The 13,914-nt window shown below is 49.4% G+C and overlaps 2 protein-coding genes across 2 annotated transcripts; both read left to right on the top strand.

Annotated features, from left to right (window-relative positions):
* Positions 1-1,866: 1,866 nt before the first annotated feature.
* On the top strand, positions 1,867-2,838 carry LOC119102013 (1,5-anhydro-D-fructose reductase). The gene has a single exon (XM_037225391.1). The coding sequence runs from the start codon at positions 1,867-1,869 to the stop codon at positions 2,836-2,838; it is 972 nt and encodes a 323-aa protein (XP_037081286.1).
* A 9,303-nt stretch (positions 2,839-12,141) lies between these two features.
* LOC119102014 (1,5-anhydro-D-fructose reductase-like) lies at positions 12,142-13,463 on the top strand. The gene is given in 2 exon segments (XM_037225392.1): positions 12,142-12,496; positions 12,498-13,463. Coding segments are annotated over 2 exon segments (972 nt in total). The 5' UTR covers positions 12,142-12,199; the 3' UTR covers positions 13,173-13,463.
* The last annotated feature ends 451 nt before the right edge of the window (positions 13,464-13,914 follow it).

The following is a 13,914-nucleotide window of genomic DNA, read 5'->3' as shown; positions in this document are numbered from 1 at the left end:
CATTTCACGCAACTAAACAGCAATGCGTGCTGCGGAGGGTAGCTTGGCCTGTGGGCGTGACTGGGGCGGAGGAGTGTGGGTCAGCTGGCACGGGCAGGCCGCTCTCAGGCCGGTCCAGCGGCGGCCTGGAGCAGACTGCCAGGTCGGATGGTCTTGGTACATAGGCGACTCGCTCGCTCAGCGCGGACCGAGTCTCGCGTCGCCATGGTGACGGGCGTCTTCTGTCCTGCGGATGTGCTGCGTGCGGTTGCAAGCTTCGAATGGAATATGGTGCCTTCTCTTTGCCAGCCATGGCGCGTGAGCCATCGCAGGTGCGCTGTGGACATGGGTGGCATCGTTGCACTGATCACCGTGGCTGTGTACTCTATGCTGTTCCGGCTCTGGACGTGACACGATGAGGCTGTTGGGTGGGAACGGAAAAGCAGTTTGACGATGCCGCTACATGTAGGGTAGAAGGCGACAGCGGTCTGCCCTGCCCTGCATTTTGATTATTTGCTGTCCTCTATTCTGATTCACCAATTACTTTGATGCGGTAGAAGTTATAAGAATGTGCACATGTGGGTTAATGCAAATACAATATCGGTATTACATTATAACCTTTCGCATTACTTGTGACGTTGGAAACCAGCATTGGTGGTCCGACATTGAACGCGCTACATTTTTTTCCCCTTATGCGCCATCCAAAAGTAATATTCAAGCAGCTTGTGTAAAAGCTTAGATGAGCCATGTACTATTTGCGGGTGGCCAATTGTTTTATCACTCAAATTAGCCTTCATAATTTGTGGTCTTGTACACCTCGGGCATCCCACACCTCCCCTAACTGGAGGGCTTGCTGGCGCGATCGAATCACTTCAAAATAGTGTAGATATCGCCGTCACTTCTGTCTGTATCCTAGCTGCGCGCTTACATATGCATTGTTCTACATGAGTTACTTTGGTTTTAGCATTTCCTGATAGCTGTTCTTTCCGCAGCATTTTATAGCCACTCGACATTCTTAATTCCTCATGGCCTTTGACGCTCAGGCCGACTCCTTGTCGTCGAAGGGGAACCACCTACGACAAAGCAATGTAAAACTATTATATGCGAGCTGCCCCCTTAGTGAGACATATATTACTCTCAGCCCGGTTTTAAAGGAAATGCTCCACATTGATATGGGGTTTTGAACTGAAAAGGCCATCTTGAAGACCTTTCGGTGCTGTTCACAGGTCCTGTCCTGAAGATCTAAGCCCATCTAGTTTCCGAGTCACACGCCCGCGAAAATTGGAAGGTATACCGGGGATGGCATTTCAGGGTCACTGGCATTCAAAACATTCAGTATTACGCCATTCAAGTACTCTGCCATTCCACAGCCACACGGCGATCAAGACCAAAGAAATATCATTGTCGTGGCGTTGATATTGAAACGTTCTAAAAGCGCGAGTTCCAAATATAACGGTTGCCAGGGGCTTTCAGTTAATGTTGCGCAAGGTACGATGACATAATCAAACCATGGCGCTGTGGGGAGCATAGTTACTAAGCAGAGAGTCCTTTCCACTTAAAACAATAACCATAGTTATAAGTGAGCCTGTTTCATGACATCTAATGTTTGCTGCAATATCTTAAAATGGGAATCATTCCCTTTAATACAAACGTTACTTTGTTAACTCCCTTCGACTCGAATTCCTACACGTATAATGCTTATTGTAGACCATGGGATGTATAATTTGTGAGCCAGAGCATGCGGCTTACGCTTGCTGCATGACGCGTGACTCCACGGGCCCCCAGATGTCGGTCAAAGTCCGCCGCGATAAACAACACCGGCCGGTTGTCGGGCGGCTCAGTCGCGCCTAGGCCGGCACGGACCGAGGAGGGCACCGCCACGCACCAATGAACACGTCGGTGACGCTCTCGAGTGGGCAGCGGATGCCGCTGTTGGGGCTGGGCTGCTCGCGTGCGTCGAGCCAGGAGGTGGCGGACGCTGTGGAGACCGCCCTGCTGGCCGGCTACCGGCACATCGACACCGCGTACTTCTACCGGAACGAGGACGGCGTCGGAGAGGGCATCCAGGCCGCCCTGAAGTCGGGCAAGATGACCAGGAGCGACCTCTTCGTGGTCACCAAGCTGCCCATGATCGCCATGCAGGTCAGCAAGGTGGAGAAGTACCTGAAGAGGTCGCTGAAACTACTGGGTCTTGACTACGTCGATCTGTACCTTGTCCATACGCCGTGTGGGTGTGTGGAGAGAAGTGAGAGGGACGTCTTTCCCACACAGGATGGGAAACTGCTGGTAGATTGTTCGACTGACCTGATCGCCGTGTGGAAGCAAATGGAAAAGATGGTGAAACTTGGCCTGACAAAATCGATTGGCGTATCCAACTTCAACGCCAAGCAAGTTCTGAAGATAGTCTCCAATGCTGAGATACCTCCCGCTGTGCACCAGGTGGAATGTCACGTCTATTTCCAGCAGCGTGCACTGCGCGAGGCGTGCGAGAAGCACAACATTGCCATCACAGCGTACGCTCCGTTGGGCTCCCCCGGCCGCAAGGTGCTGTACGAGAGCCACGGTGTGACCTTGGAGCCACCGGACCTGCTGAACAACCCGGTGGTTTGCCTGGTGGCGCAGAAGCACAAGCGGACAGCAGCGCAGGTTCTGCTGCGCTTCCTGGCCCAGCAGGACATCATTGTCATCCCCAAGTCGACCAAGGCGACGCGGATCCGTGAGAACGGAGACATCTTCAGCTTCCAGCTTGACGAGCTGGACATGGCGGCGCTGAGTTCGCTGGACCAGGGCGAGCCGGGTAGAACCTTCCGCATGCACATGTTTCCTGGCGTCAGCGATCATCCGGAAGCTCCCTTTTAGACGCCGTTTCAGGGCATGAAGTATCTCTAGGGGCCTTGCGCTGTCCCTCTGAAACGGTGGGGCTCTCCTTCGTTTTATCTATGTAGAGTGACTTTGTCACGTTATAAGATGTCTGCGCGGTTGGTTGACTCATGCTAAGGTTTCGCCAAAGCTCATTTTATTGCGAACCATTGTGTTGGGCACGGAATACAGTGTTCGAGGTATCACTCGTCTACATGACCTATGAAAAGTTACAATCTGTTCCTGCAAAACACAGTAACTGCATGCATTGAAGCAGCGAAAACTGTTACCGAAACGCATATGGTCTAGTGCTGATATATATATATATATATATATATATATATATATATATATATATATATATATATATTTACCCAGATATCGAGGCGCATTTAAATGATTTTGGGAAACTGTCCATTCCCGTTGTAACTATAGGTGGCACCACTGTTATCAACACAGCAAAAGTGACTAGCTAACGAGATGACGGTTGTTGTCAGAATGAGATGGTCTTGGGTACTCTGATCCAGGGTTTTGTGGCCAAAGTGCATGGCGGGTGCCGTCTTGTAGACTTTGGCTCGGGATTCTCCAGCCATGGGATTCCAATTTTTGATGGAAGAGTTGGGAGTGGAGTGTCGCAGTGCGACCGTGGAGCTACCGGACCTGCTGAACAACCCGGTGGTGCGCCTGGTGGCGCAGAAGCACAAGCGGACAGCAGCGCAGGTCCTGCTGCGCTTCCTGGCCCAGCAGGACATCATTGCTATTCCCAAGTCGACCAAGGCGGCGCGGATCCATGAGAACGGAGACATCTTCAGATTCCAGCTGGACGAGCTGGACGTGGCGGCGTTGAGCTCGCTGGACCAGGGCGGGTCGGACAGAACTTTCTGCATGTTCATGCTTCCTGGCGTCCGCGATAATCCGGAGGCTACGTTTTGATTGTCGTTTCAGGGCATTGAAAGGAGTGTTCCACGTTTGGGACATATTTCAGAAGCGTACTCCGGGTAAACCTCAGGACCATTTGCGCGTAATAAAAGCGTTAAGTAGTGTCACGGCAACACCAATGTTATTGCAAACAATGCTATTAGCTATTTTTGGTCCCAAATTACGCTTCTAACGTGTTGTCACATCACTACACTCCTCTGTTCCTTTTTATCTTATGGTGTAGTTCCAGTTCGCGACCATTGACGGTGGCAGCATCTGTCGATGGTGATCATCAGCTGCAACAGAATAGATGCACCTCTCGCTGCTGCCGTTTGAACCCGCAGGTTGCGGGCCTGTGGGCTTGAAAGTGACACCCCCACTGGTATGAATGACGCCAGTGTAAGCAAGTGGTTCATGTTTGGGATAACGGGCGGTGAAGGCCATTTTGCGGGAACTGCGTTTGTTGAAGCTTGAACCAGCGTGAAACTATAAACCACGTGATGCGTCTTTGTCCAAGAGCCAAAGTATGTTGCGAGAAGAGCCACTGTGCTAAACGCCACATGACATAAATGAAAAACGTAGGAAAGCGTTTCGTTAAATTGGCGTAGTAATTGCCTCATGTTTGTATGCCGTTTTCCCTAAAAAGGGAGCTCCAAGCTTTCGTAGCCTTTATCATGCAAACATTTTGCAGTGTTGTAGGCATGGGGCAGATAGTAGTAAGCTCAGAGCAATAGACCCCAGCTGGATCAGTGGTTATCTTGTTCTCGCAAGGTTATGCGATAAGAGGCTTTCCTCCGCGGAGTACATATCGGTCACAAGTATGCAACCCACGGCTATCTGAGGGAGGGAGCCGATAAACTTCTCCGCCATCGATGTAGTGCTGTTCTCACCGTTCGTCATGTGATTATATCGCGTGCGCGTCTCGTAGAAGAATGCCAATGTCTCTTTGCACGGGATGACTGGCTTCTGACGCTCTGTGACAGTCTAGGAGACATGGCTTCTGACGCTCTGTGACAGTCTAGGAGACATGGCTTCTGACGCTCTGTGACAGTCTAAGAGACATGGCTTCTGACGCTCTATGACAGTCTAGGAGACAACTCGCGCTTTCGGGAATGTAATCAGCTCGCTTCGTTTCTTAAACAGATCTTTTTGAAAGCCATTTAAACAGGTTTGCTAGTTGGGTAAAAACTTGGTGGTGGGAGCCTAATGACCACTGTTGTTGGCGTGCCCGAAAATCCCAACTAACCATGACAACACAAGCCTTTTGACGAATCAGTGTATTGGAAACATTGCAGAACACACATGTTGGGAAAGCAAAGCGAATGAAATGCAATATTTTTTTAGTGATGCAAAAGGAGCTCAGTGAGGTTTCTCTCGCCGGAGTGGCTACTGTAGTCAAAGATATCAGCAGATCTGGCACCACGGATCAAGTCGGACACGCCTGATCCAAGAAAAGGTTAAAAGCACAGACGAGGTGGCATGCTTCCTTTAAATGAACTGTTCCACATTTGTATGGGGCTGTGGTCGAGATAGCAATTTTCAAAATGATCCCCTGCAGTCCACTGTTATACTTTTTAATAAATTTTCTTCTTTCTGATCTAGGCGCCCGCGAACTTGTGTACCCTATTTAGCGCTGCGCAATTTGAATTTACCCAGAGATTATGACGTTATAGAAACGTGACACGAATTCCGCCTTCTCATTTATGATATTGTGTTCAGCATACTGAAAAATATGACCATTCACTTAATAATGTCTGAAGTACGTCAGTACACATCATTGCATCAACGGACGGCAGTTGGTTTGCGACCAGTTGGACGCTTCAAATGCGAGTTTCGAACGTGGACGGCGCTTTTGTGATACATAGTTCAAATACACATTTGGGCAGTTCTGTTAGTTGTGACGGAAATGCCCTGATGCCGACGCGCCCTTAAAAACCACATCACCACCACTGTGACGGAAATGCGGCTGGAAATCGAATGACTGAAATGGAATAATATCGTAACCGAAAATGCAAATGCAAGTTAAAAAGCATACTATCATGGAGAAGTGCGCAATAAAACCACGAAAAAGGTTTCCAACAGACACACAAAACAAAACTCGTTTATTTTACACGCATCCATTAACAAGCCACCTCTTGTCGAGTTAAAATACTCCAAGCGAGTCAGGCTTTCCGCTTCCGTGGTAATTCTCCCACGGCTGATCTGGCAGCGACTTTTACACAACCTTTCCATCACATAATCATACCGTGACGTATTACGGTACATATTCACGAAATGGTGGCATTTTGTTGTCTTGTAGTGCAGTCTTGCGCTTAAACCCACGCCCGGCCGGGGAAGTCGACTAAAACCCCGTGCGGTTTTTCGAGTACAGACAAAACGTGAACGACCGCAGCAACACAAAATTATCAATACCTGTTTATCCATCAATTTGGCATCCTTTCTGCGAAGCTTTGTTTTGGTATGCCACGATCAGTTACCTAGGCCAGGTCAAAGAGGTCAACCTCTAAAAAACTTCGAGCACAGTTTTGTGGTTCATTTGTCATTGTTCAAACTTTTAGTAGTATAATATGATAGTGCCTACAATTTGTGTATTGCAGATTGTTCCGAAATTGCTAGGTCAGTGACCTGAAGTCAGGTAAATTTTTGCAATTATTTTCGTGTTTAAGGTAAGTTGTACGTATTGTTGTGTATTTTCGATGTGTGGATATGAAAAGAGTGCTAACTTACATGCACAGCTATCATATGACCACACAGCACATAACCTTGGCCCAGGTCATTACCTATCTATATTGGTACCTTTTGCAAAACACACGCTGAGCCGAAAGCAGACAATTTTCGGGTATTTTTGGATGCGGAATTCGAATCCTCGAATGGAATCCTTATTTGCTATTATTCTAATGCATAATGAGGTCATAGTAGATCATATGGGGAAATTAAAGGTCACATAAAGCCATCCAATGTTATTGACCTTTGTTACCAGTAGCGGAGAGGCTAGATGAATGAGTGTGACGCGTGCAACCACCTCTTTATCGTGTCTGTGAAGCTGATGACGTCTATTTTCATGTACCAGCGCACTTGTTCTCAATTCGGCATAAATGCGTCTCCAAACGTCGAGAGAGCTGTGTGTAATGAAGACAACACCTATGTGATCTTAAGTACCTGTATATGTACAATACAGTATTTCTGACCGCATGAAAACATTCTACTGGTCACATGGACCCGGTGAGCACTTCAAATTTTTCGTTTGGATGGTTTATGAATTTGACATGAGTTGACCTCAGATGAACTTTAGGTTACCCTTAAATGGTATTTTTGTGTTTGGAATTCCTTTTTCCAGAGATGCATCCCATAAAATAAACTTAGTCTGAAGCACATCGTGAAGAAAAGCATCGTTCTTGTAGGCTGCTGGTGTAGCGATTTTAAATGGTGACCTGATCTGACCTGATCCACGTGGGGAATAGAAATGGTCGGAATGGACTCTACATTAGTAAGGTGTATTTCCGCGCCCTTGGTATCCGTCACGACGTGTTAACGTAGGTTGGGTTGTAATTGCATCGGTCGGAACGACCGTTTTTAGCCTGTCATGGCCTGGGGTGACTTTACATTTGACCTAAGGTAAAAATTGGTGTACATTCTTCAGATTTGATGATGCGTTCAAAACGATATCTTTGTTTTCCGCATACGAAGTCTGGAAGTTGGAGATCTCAGGGGAAGTCAGCTCCCCTCCGGCCGGGCGCAGGTTAAAATGAGGGACTAAATGGCCGAGCAAACCTGTTGATAGCCCCAGGCTCCGAGCCTATAGAACCGATCGATGCCAGACCTTCACCATTCGATGCCACTTAGTCGATATCCTATCCGTTCTAGAACATGGTGAGCTTGTGTCAGGTCAAAAGTCACAAAATATAAAAACGGAAAATACGGTTACAGATAGCGCCATGTTCCGAACCTATGGAAGCGATCAGCTTAATATCTTCAACAGTCGATGCACCATAGTCACTGTCCTATCCCTTTCAGAACATGGTGACCTTGAGTCAGGTCAAAACGCACCAAAAATGCCCAAAACCACGAAAATGGCCGCAGACAACACCATGCCCCGAGCCTATGGGACAGATCAGTATGCAAACTTTATAAATTGATGCGCCGTAGCCGGCATCCAATCCTGTCCATAAAATGGTAACCTTAGGTCTCGTAAAAGGTCACCGAAAATGGCCAAACCCACCCGAAATTAATTTGCAGACAACTCCATGCTCTGGGCCTTTGGGACAGTTTGGCAACAAACCCTTACCAATCAATGTGCCAAAATCGATAACCTGTCGATAATGGCGCGTCGATTGGTGAAGGTTTAATGTATATGGGTGTCATATGCTTGGAGCAGGAGGTTGTCTGCAGCAATTGTGGTGGTGCGGGCCATTTTTTGTGATCTTCAACCTGACTCAAGGTGAACATGTTCTCGAAAGGATAGGATAACGACTATGGCGCGTCGCTCGGTGAAGGTTTGGTGCTGACCGGTGCCATAAGCTCGGGGCATTGGGGCTGCTTGAAGCCAATTTTGGTGGGCCTGGCCATTTTTGTTGACCTTTGATCTGCCTCAAGGTCACCATGTTCTGGAACGATAGTACATCGACTAGGGCGCATCGATTGGTGAGGGTTTGGTGTCGATCAGTCCCAGAGACTCGGAGCGTGGGGTTGTCTGCAGACTAGTTTCAGGTGGTTTGGGGCGTTTTTGGTGACATTTGACCCAACCCAAGATCACCACGTTTTGGACAGGATAGGATGTCGGCCATGGTGCATCGATTAATGAAGGTTTTATGCTGATCGGTGTCATGGGCTTGGAGCGTTAGGTTGTCTGCAGCCAGCGTTGTAGGTTTTGGGGTGTTTTTGATGACCTTTGACCTGACTCAAGGTCATCTTGCTCTGGAATGAATAGGATATCGACTATGGCACATCGATTGGTAAACGTTTGTTGCCGATCTGTCCCATAGGCTTGGGATATAAGGGTGTCTGCAAACTAAGTTCATACGGTTTTGGCCGTTTTCGGTGGCCTGTGGCCAGACCAAAGGTGATCATGTTCTGGACAGGACATTTATTGGGTAGGTTATTTACTATAACTTATCGATTGGTAAAGATTTGTGCCGATCAGTCCCATGGGCTTGGAACATGGGACTGTCAACAGATTAGGTAGGCCGTCTAGCCCTTCCCTTTTAAAGGCATACCGTTAGTTCCAAGTGGGCCTTATTCACTAATCGTGACGCTTGCTTCAATATGCTTAGCTGTTGAACATTGCCATTCCTAGAAGAATCGCTGAGAGGTCTGCGCAGTTAACTGGTATGCCATTTCGCAAGATCCGCATTGTATCTTTTGCCATTTTACAGGACACGACATGCAGTGTTTCACGTACCACTCATCTATGGAGATCTCTGAAAAGTTGCGAACTTTTTTCTGTCGGACTACACAAGCTGTATAAATTGCGGTTGCCAGAACTATGAGTTAAACCCATGTAGTCTATTGCCAATACACATGCACATGTTACACACACACACACACACACACACTCACGCACGCACGCACGCACGCACGCACGTACGCACGCACGCACGCACGCACGCACGCACGCACGCACGCACGCACGCACGCACGCACGCACGCACTGAGTCCCAGAAATGCCAAGGAGATAATTCAGGTTGTGACGCGTACATGTCTGAAAGTCAAACATCGTCCAGTTCACTACTCCGTAACAACTGGTGATGGCTGGTTAACTGGCCGAAACGTTGTGTTCATGCTACCACACCAGGCTAGAACAATTGGCATGGGCACAGGCACCTTTCGAATGTGTGCATAGGTGTTTTTAACAGCTTCCAGCCTCCCCACGGCCAACTAGTGGGTCAGCTGGCTCATCGATCCGCGGCTAGACGGCTAGCCGTTTAGCCGGGTGGCCGTTTAGCTGAAAACCAACCTAGTGTGTTGAAAGATAGTGTGTGCCTGGACATACCTCATAGATGTATCTGTAGTTATCGACGTTCCTTCTGTAGATTGTTCAAAGAATTAATAGGAAAAAAACAAACCATGAAATTTCCCTCCATGCTGCACACGCTATTTGGCGACTTGATGAGCATGATGTCTTAACGGGGGAGGGGGGGGGGGGAGGAGAGGGATGTGAGTTCACGAACATGGACCTCCGAGTTGAGGACTCAAGTCCCTCTAAATGAGCACGACTCCACGCCCCTGATTTTGAGACGCCGTGATGACAATTACAAACGCGAGGTGTATAGCGTTGCCGGCATCGGCTTACCACTTCTCATTGTCGGCTTTCACCTGAGCCATAGACGCGTAGTACGTGAAACACTGAACCACTATTCCGTGTGAATGGTCGGCGATCAAATGCAGGTGTAGGCATTCGCATTCCTCGTGCATTTAACCGTTACTGGGCTGCGCTCTCGCAAAGACAAGCTACGTGCTCTGAAAGCAAAGCTACAACTGCAGTTTTTGTAAAATCATTCAGTGCATGCATGCTATGCTTATTGCATATTGAGACATGGGATGACTCTGCGAGGGCAAGTGTTTATGGTCCGTGCCATTATTTCACGCAACTAAACAGCAGTGTGTGCTAGGCACATTAATTTGGATATGAATTCGCAGGGGGGGGGGGGATTACCATGATTCGTGATTGTAAGGACTATTTTTAAGAGCGAGTCGCAGTTCCATTGACAATGCCTACGCACCGCAAAGAGATTAACGGACCCCACAACTGTTGATAGGTACAGTACGTAGCGTATCAATGATGTATCAGCTATAACTGTTGGACTGCCATGGTGCCTTGAACAATTGCTTCAGCTGCTTACCGCACATAGTCTCTCAGCGGTCCGCTCCCCTTGTTACCAAAGTACGATTGTTGGGCTCTTCATATTGCTGTCCGTGGCCGCGTCTGAGATTGAAAACCAAGACAGCTTTCCTGATCACCAGGTTCCGAATCTGCGGATGGGAGTGGGGAGGGGGGGGGGGACCAAAAGCCCATGAGACCCCCTCTCCTCTCCACTGGCTGCGCCATTGCTGTCGGATGGTCTGTGTACATAAGTGACTTGCTCGCTCAGCCGGGAGAGCGGACCAAGTCTCGCGCCGTCATGGTGACGGGCGTCTTCTGTTCTGCGGATGTGCTGCGTGCGGTTGCTAGCTTTTGAATTGAGTCTAGTGCCTTATTTTTGCCAGTCATGGTGCGTGAGCGTGTCGGAATTGCTATGTGGTCATGGGTTAGGCTCGTTGCACCAATCACGGCCGCTGTACACCGTGTGCTTTTCTGGCTTTGGACATTGGCGGAACGAGGCAGGCCGGTGGGTGCGAAGTGCAGTTTTGCGGTGCCTTTACGTGCAGTAGCAGAATGCGACAGCGCTTTGACTAGATGGTGGATCTCAGTTATTATTCGTTGGTTACTTCGGTGCGGTAAAAGTTGATAAAATGTACGTGTGTGGGGTCATATCACATAAGGTGGCGTCATTGCATCATAAACCTTCGTATTGTTTGCAGCATGCGATCCAATTTAGGTTCCTCGACATTGTATGCCCTACACATTTTCTGCTTTTTGCGTCCAAAAGTAATATGCAAGCAGCTGGGATAAAAGCATAGGCGAATCGTGCACTTCGCGAGTGGTGAACTGTGTCGTCACTCAGATAAGCTGCGATTTGAATTGCTTGGCGCGTTGCATTTGCCGGCTGGTGGTCTCGTGTACCTCAGGCATCTTGCGCCTCCATTAGCAGGAGGGCTTACTGGTGTGATTCAATCAATACAAAATAGGATGGATATCTTAGTCACTACTTTCTGTATTTCTAGCTGTTCCTTTAGAGTGCAGCGCACTGCATGAACTGCACACAAAACTATGCAATAAATAATGAACTGAACATGAATTGAGTAATCAAAATGCTTTTGGTTTATTCTTTTCCGATGCGTTTTTCTTCCCACATAATTTATTGCCACTCAAATGTCGTGATTTTCACAAGCCGTTGGCGGTGTAGATGCTTGATGTCGCCATATGTCGATCGTATGTAAGGGAACAATGTGAACGATTAGATGAGAATTGTGCCTAATGCAGCATATCTTGATTTCTGTTGCGTAAATAACAAACGGCGTCGTTCCTGATAAAATGCGTGCAGCCGGCCTGCCGTAGACTTCGTGTGCATCTATCAGGACCAAGCACGCTTCGGCTGCCGTTCGCGGATGTCAGTGTGCTTGCAACATCATGAGCTCGTCGCGGGCACCGAAGCAAAGGTCGCGGTGTCGGCACTGGTGGTGGTCGACCCGGCCGGATCCCCCCCCCCCCCCCCCTCCCGTGCCGGGCAGAGCTGGGCGGCTCGGCCGGCCCACGCGAGTCCGCCACGATAAAAGCACCGACCGGTTCCCGGGTGGCCCAGTCGCACGTGAGCCGGCACGAACCGAGGAGGCACCGCCACGCACCATGAACACTTCGGTGACGCTCTCGGGAGGACAGCGGATGCCGCTGCTGGGGCTGGGCTGCTGGCAGGCTCCGAGCCAGGAGGTGGCCGCCGCCGTGGAGGCCGCCCTGCTAGCCGGCTACCGGCACATCGACACCGCTTACAACTACCTGAACGAGGACGGCGTCGGAGAGGGAATCCGAGCCGCCCTCAAAACACGCAGGATGACCAGGAGGGATCTCTTCGTGGTCACCAAGCTGCCCATGATCGCCATGCAGGAAGGCAAGGTGGAGAAGTACCTAAAGAAGTCGCTGAAAACTGCTGGGTCTCGACTACGTCGATCTGTACCTTGTCCATACGCCGTTTGGGTGTGTGGAGAGAAGTGAGACGGACGTCTTTCCCTCGCAGGATGGGAAACTGCTGATAGATTGTTCGACTGACCTGATCGCCGTGTGGAAGGAAATGGAAAAGATGGTGAAACTTGGCCTGGCAAAATCGATCGGCGTATCCAACTTCAACGCCAAGCAAGTTCTGAAGATAGTCTCCAATGCTGAGATACCTCCCGCTGTGCACCAGGTGGAATGTCACGTCTATTTCCAGCAGCGCGCACTGCGCGAGGCGTGCAAGAAGCACAACATTGCCATCACAGCGTACGCTCCGCTGGGCTCCCCCGGCCGCAAGGTGCTGTACGAGAGCCGCGGCGCGACCGTGGAGCTACCGGACCTGCTGAATAACCCGGTGGTGCGCCTGGTAGCGGAGAAGCACAAGCGGACAGCAGCGCAGGTTCTGCTGCGCTTCCTGGCCCAGCAGGACATCATTGTCATCCCCAAGTCGACCAAGGCGACGCGGATCCGTGAGAACGGAGACATCTTCAGCTTCCAGCTTGACGAGCTGGACATGGCGGCGCTGAGTTCGCTGGACCAGGGCGAGCCGGGTAGAACCTTCCGCATGTCCGTGTTTCCTGGCGTCAGCGATCATCCGGAAGCTCCCTTCTAGGCGCCGTTTCAGGGCATGAAGTATCCTTTGTGACGCTGTCCCTCTGAAACGGTGGGGCTCTTCTTCGTTTTATCTATGTAGAGTGACTTTGTCCCATTGTAAGATGTCTGCGTGGTTGACTCGTGCTATTGTTTCGCTAGTGCTCATTTTATTGCGAACCATTGTGTTGGGCACGGAATACAGTGTTCGAGGTATCACTCGTCTATGTGACCTATGAAAGTTACAATCTGTTCATGCAAATTACAATAACTGCATGCATTGAAGCAGCGAAAACTGTTAACGAAATGCATGTGGTCTAGTGCTGGTATATATATATATATATATATATATATATATATATATATATATATATTCTGACCCAGATATCGAGACGCATTTAAATGATTTTGGGAAACTGTCCATTCCCTGTTGTAACTATAGGTGGCACCACTTAGCAACGCAGCAGAAGTGACCAGCTAACGAGATGACGGGTGTTGTCAGAATGAGATGGTCTTGAGTACTCTGATCCAGGGTTTTGTGGCCAAAGTGCATTGCGGGTGCCGTCTTGAAGACTTTGGCTCGGGATCCTCCAGCCATGGGATTCCAATTTTTGATGGAAGAGTTGGGAGTGGAGTGTCGCAGTGCGACCGTGGAGCTACCGGACCTGCTGAACAACCCGGTGGTGCGCCTGGTGGCACAAAAGCACAAGCGGACAGCAGCGCAGGTCCTGCTGCGCTTCCTGGCCCAGCAGGACATCACTGCT

Source organism: Pollicipes pollicipes, unplaced genomic scaffold (genome assembly GCF_011947565.3).
Source record: "Pollicipes pollicipes isolate AB1234 unplaced genomic scaffold, Ppol_2.1 Scaffold_5294;HRSCAF=6254_pilon_pilon_pilon, whole genome shotgun sequence".
NCBI classification, from domain to species: domain Eukaryota; kingdom Metazoa; phylum Arthropoda; class Thecostraca; order Pollicipedomorpha; family Pollicipedidae; genus Pollicipes; species Pollicipes pollicipes.
Note: the sequence above shows the minus strand (reverse complement) of the source record. Positions and strands in the feature narration are given on the sequence as shown.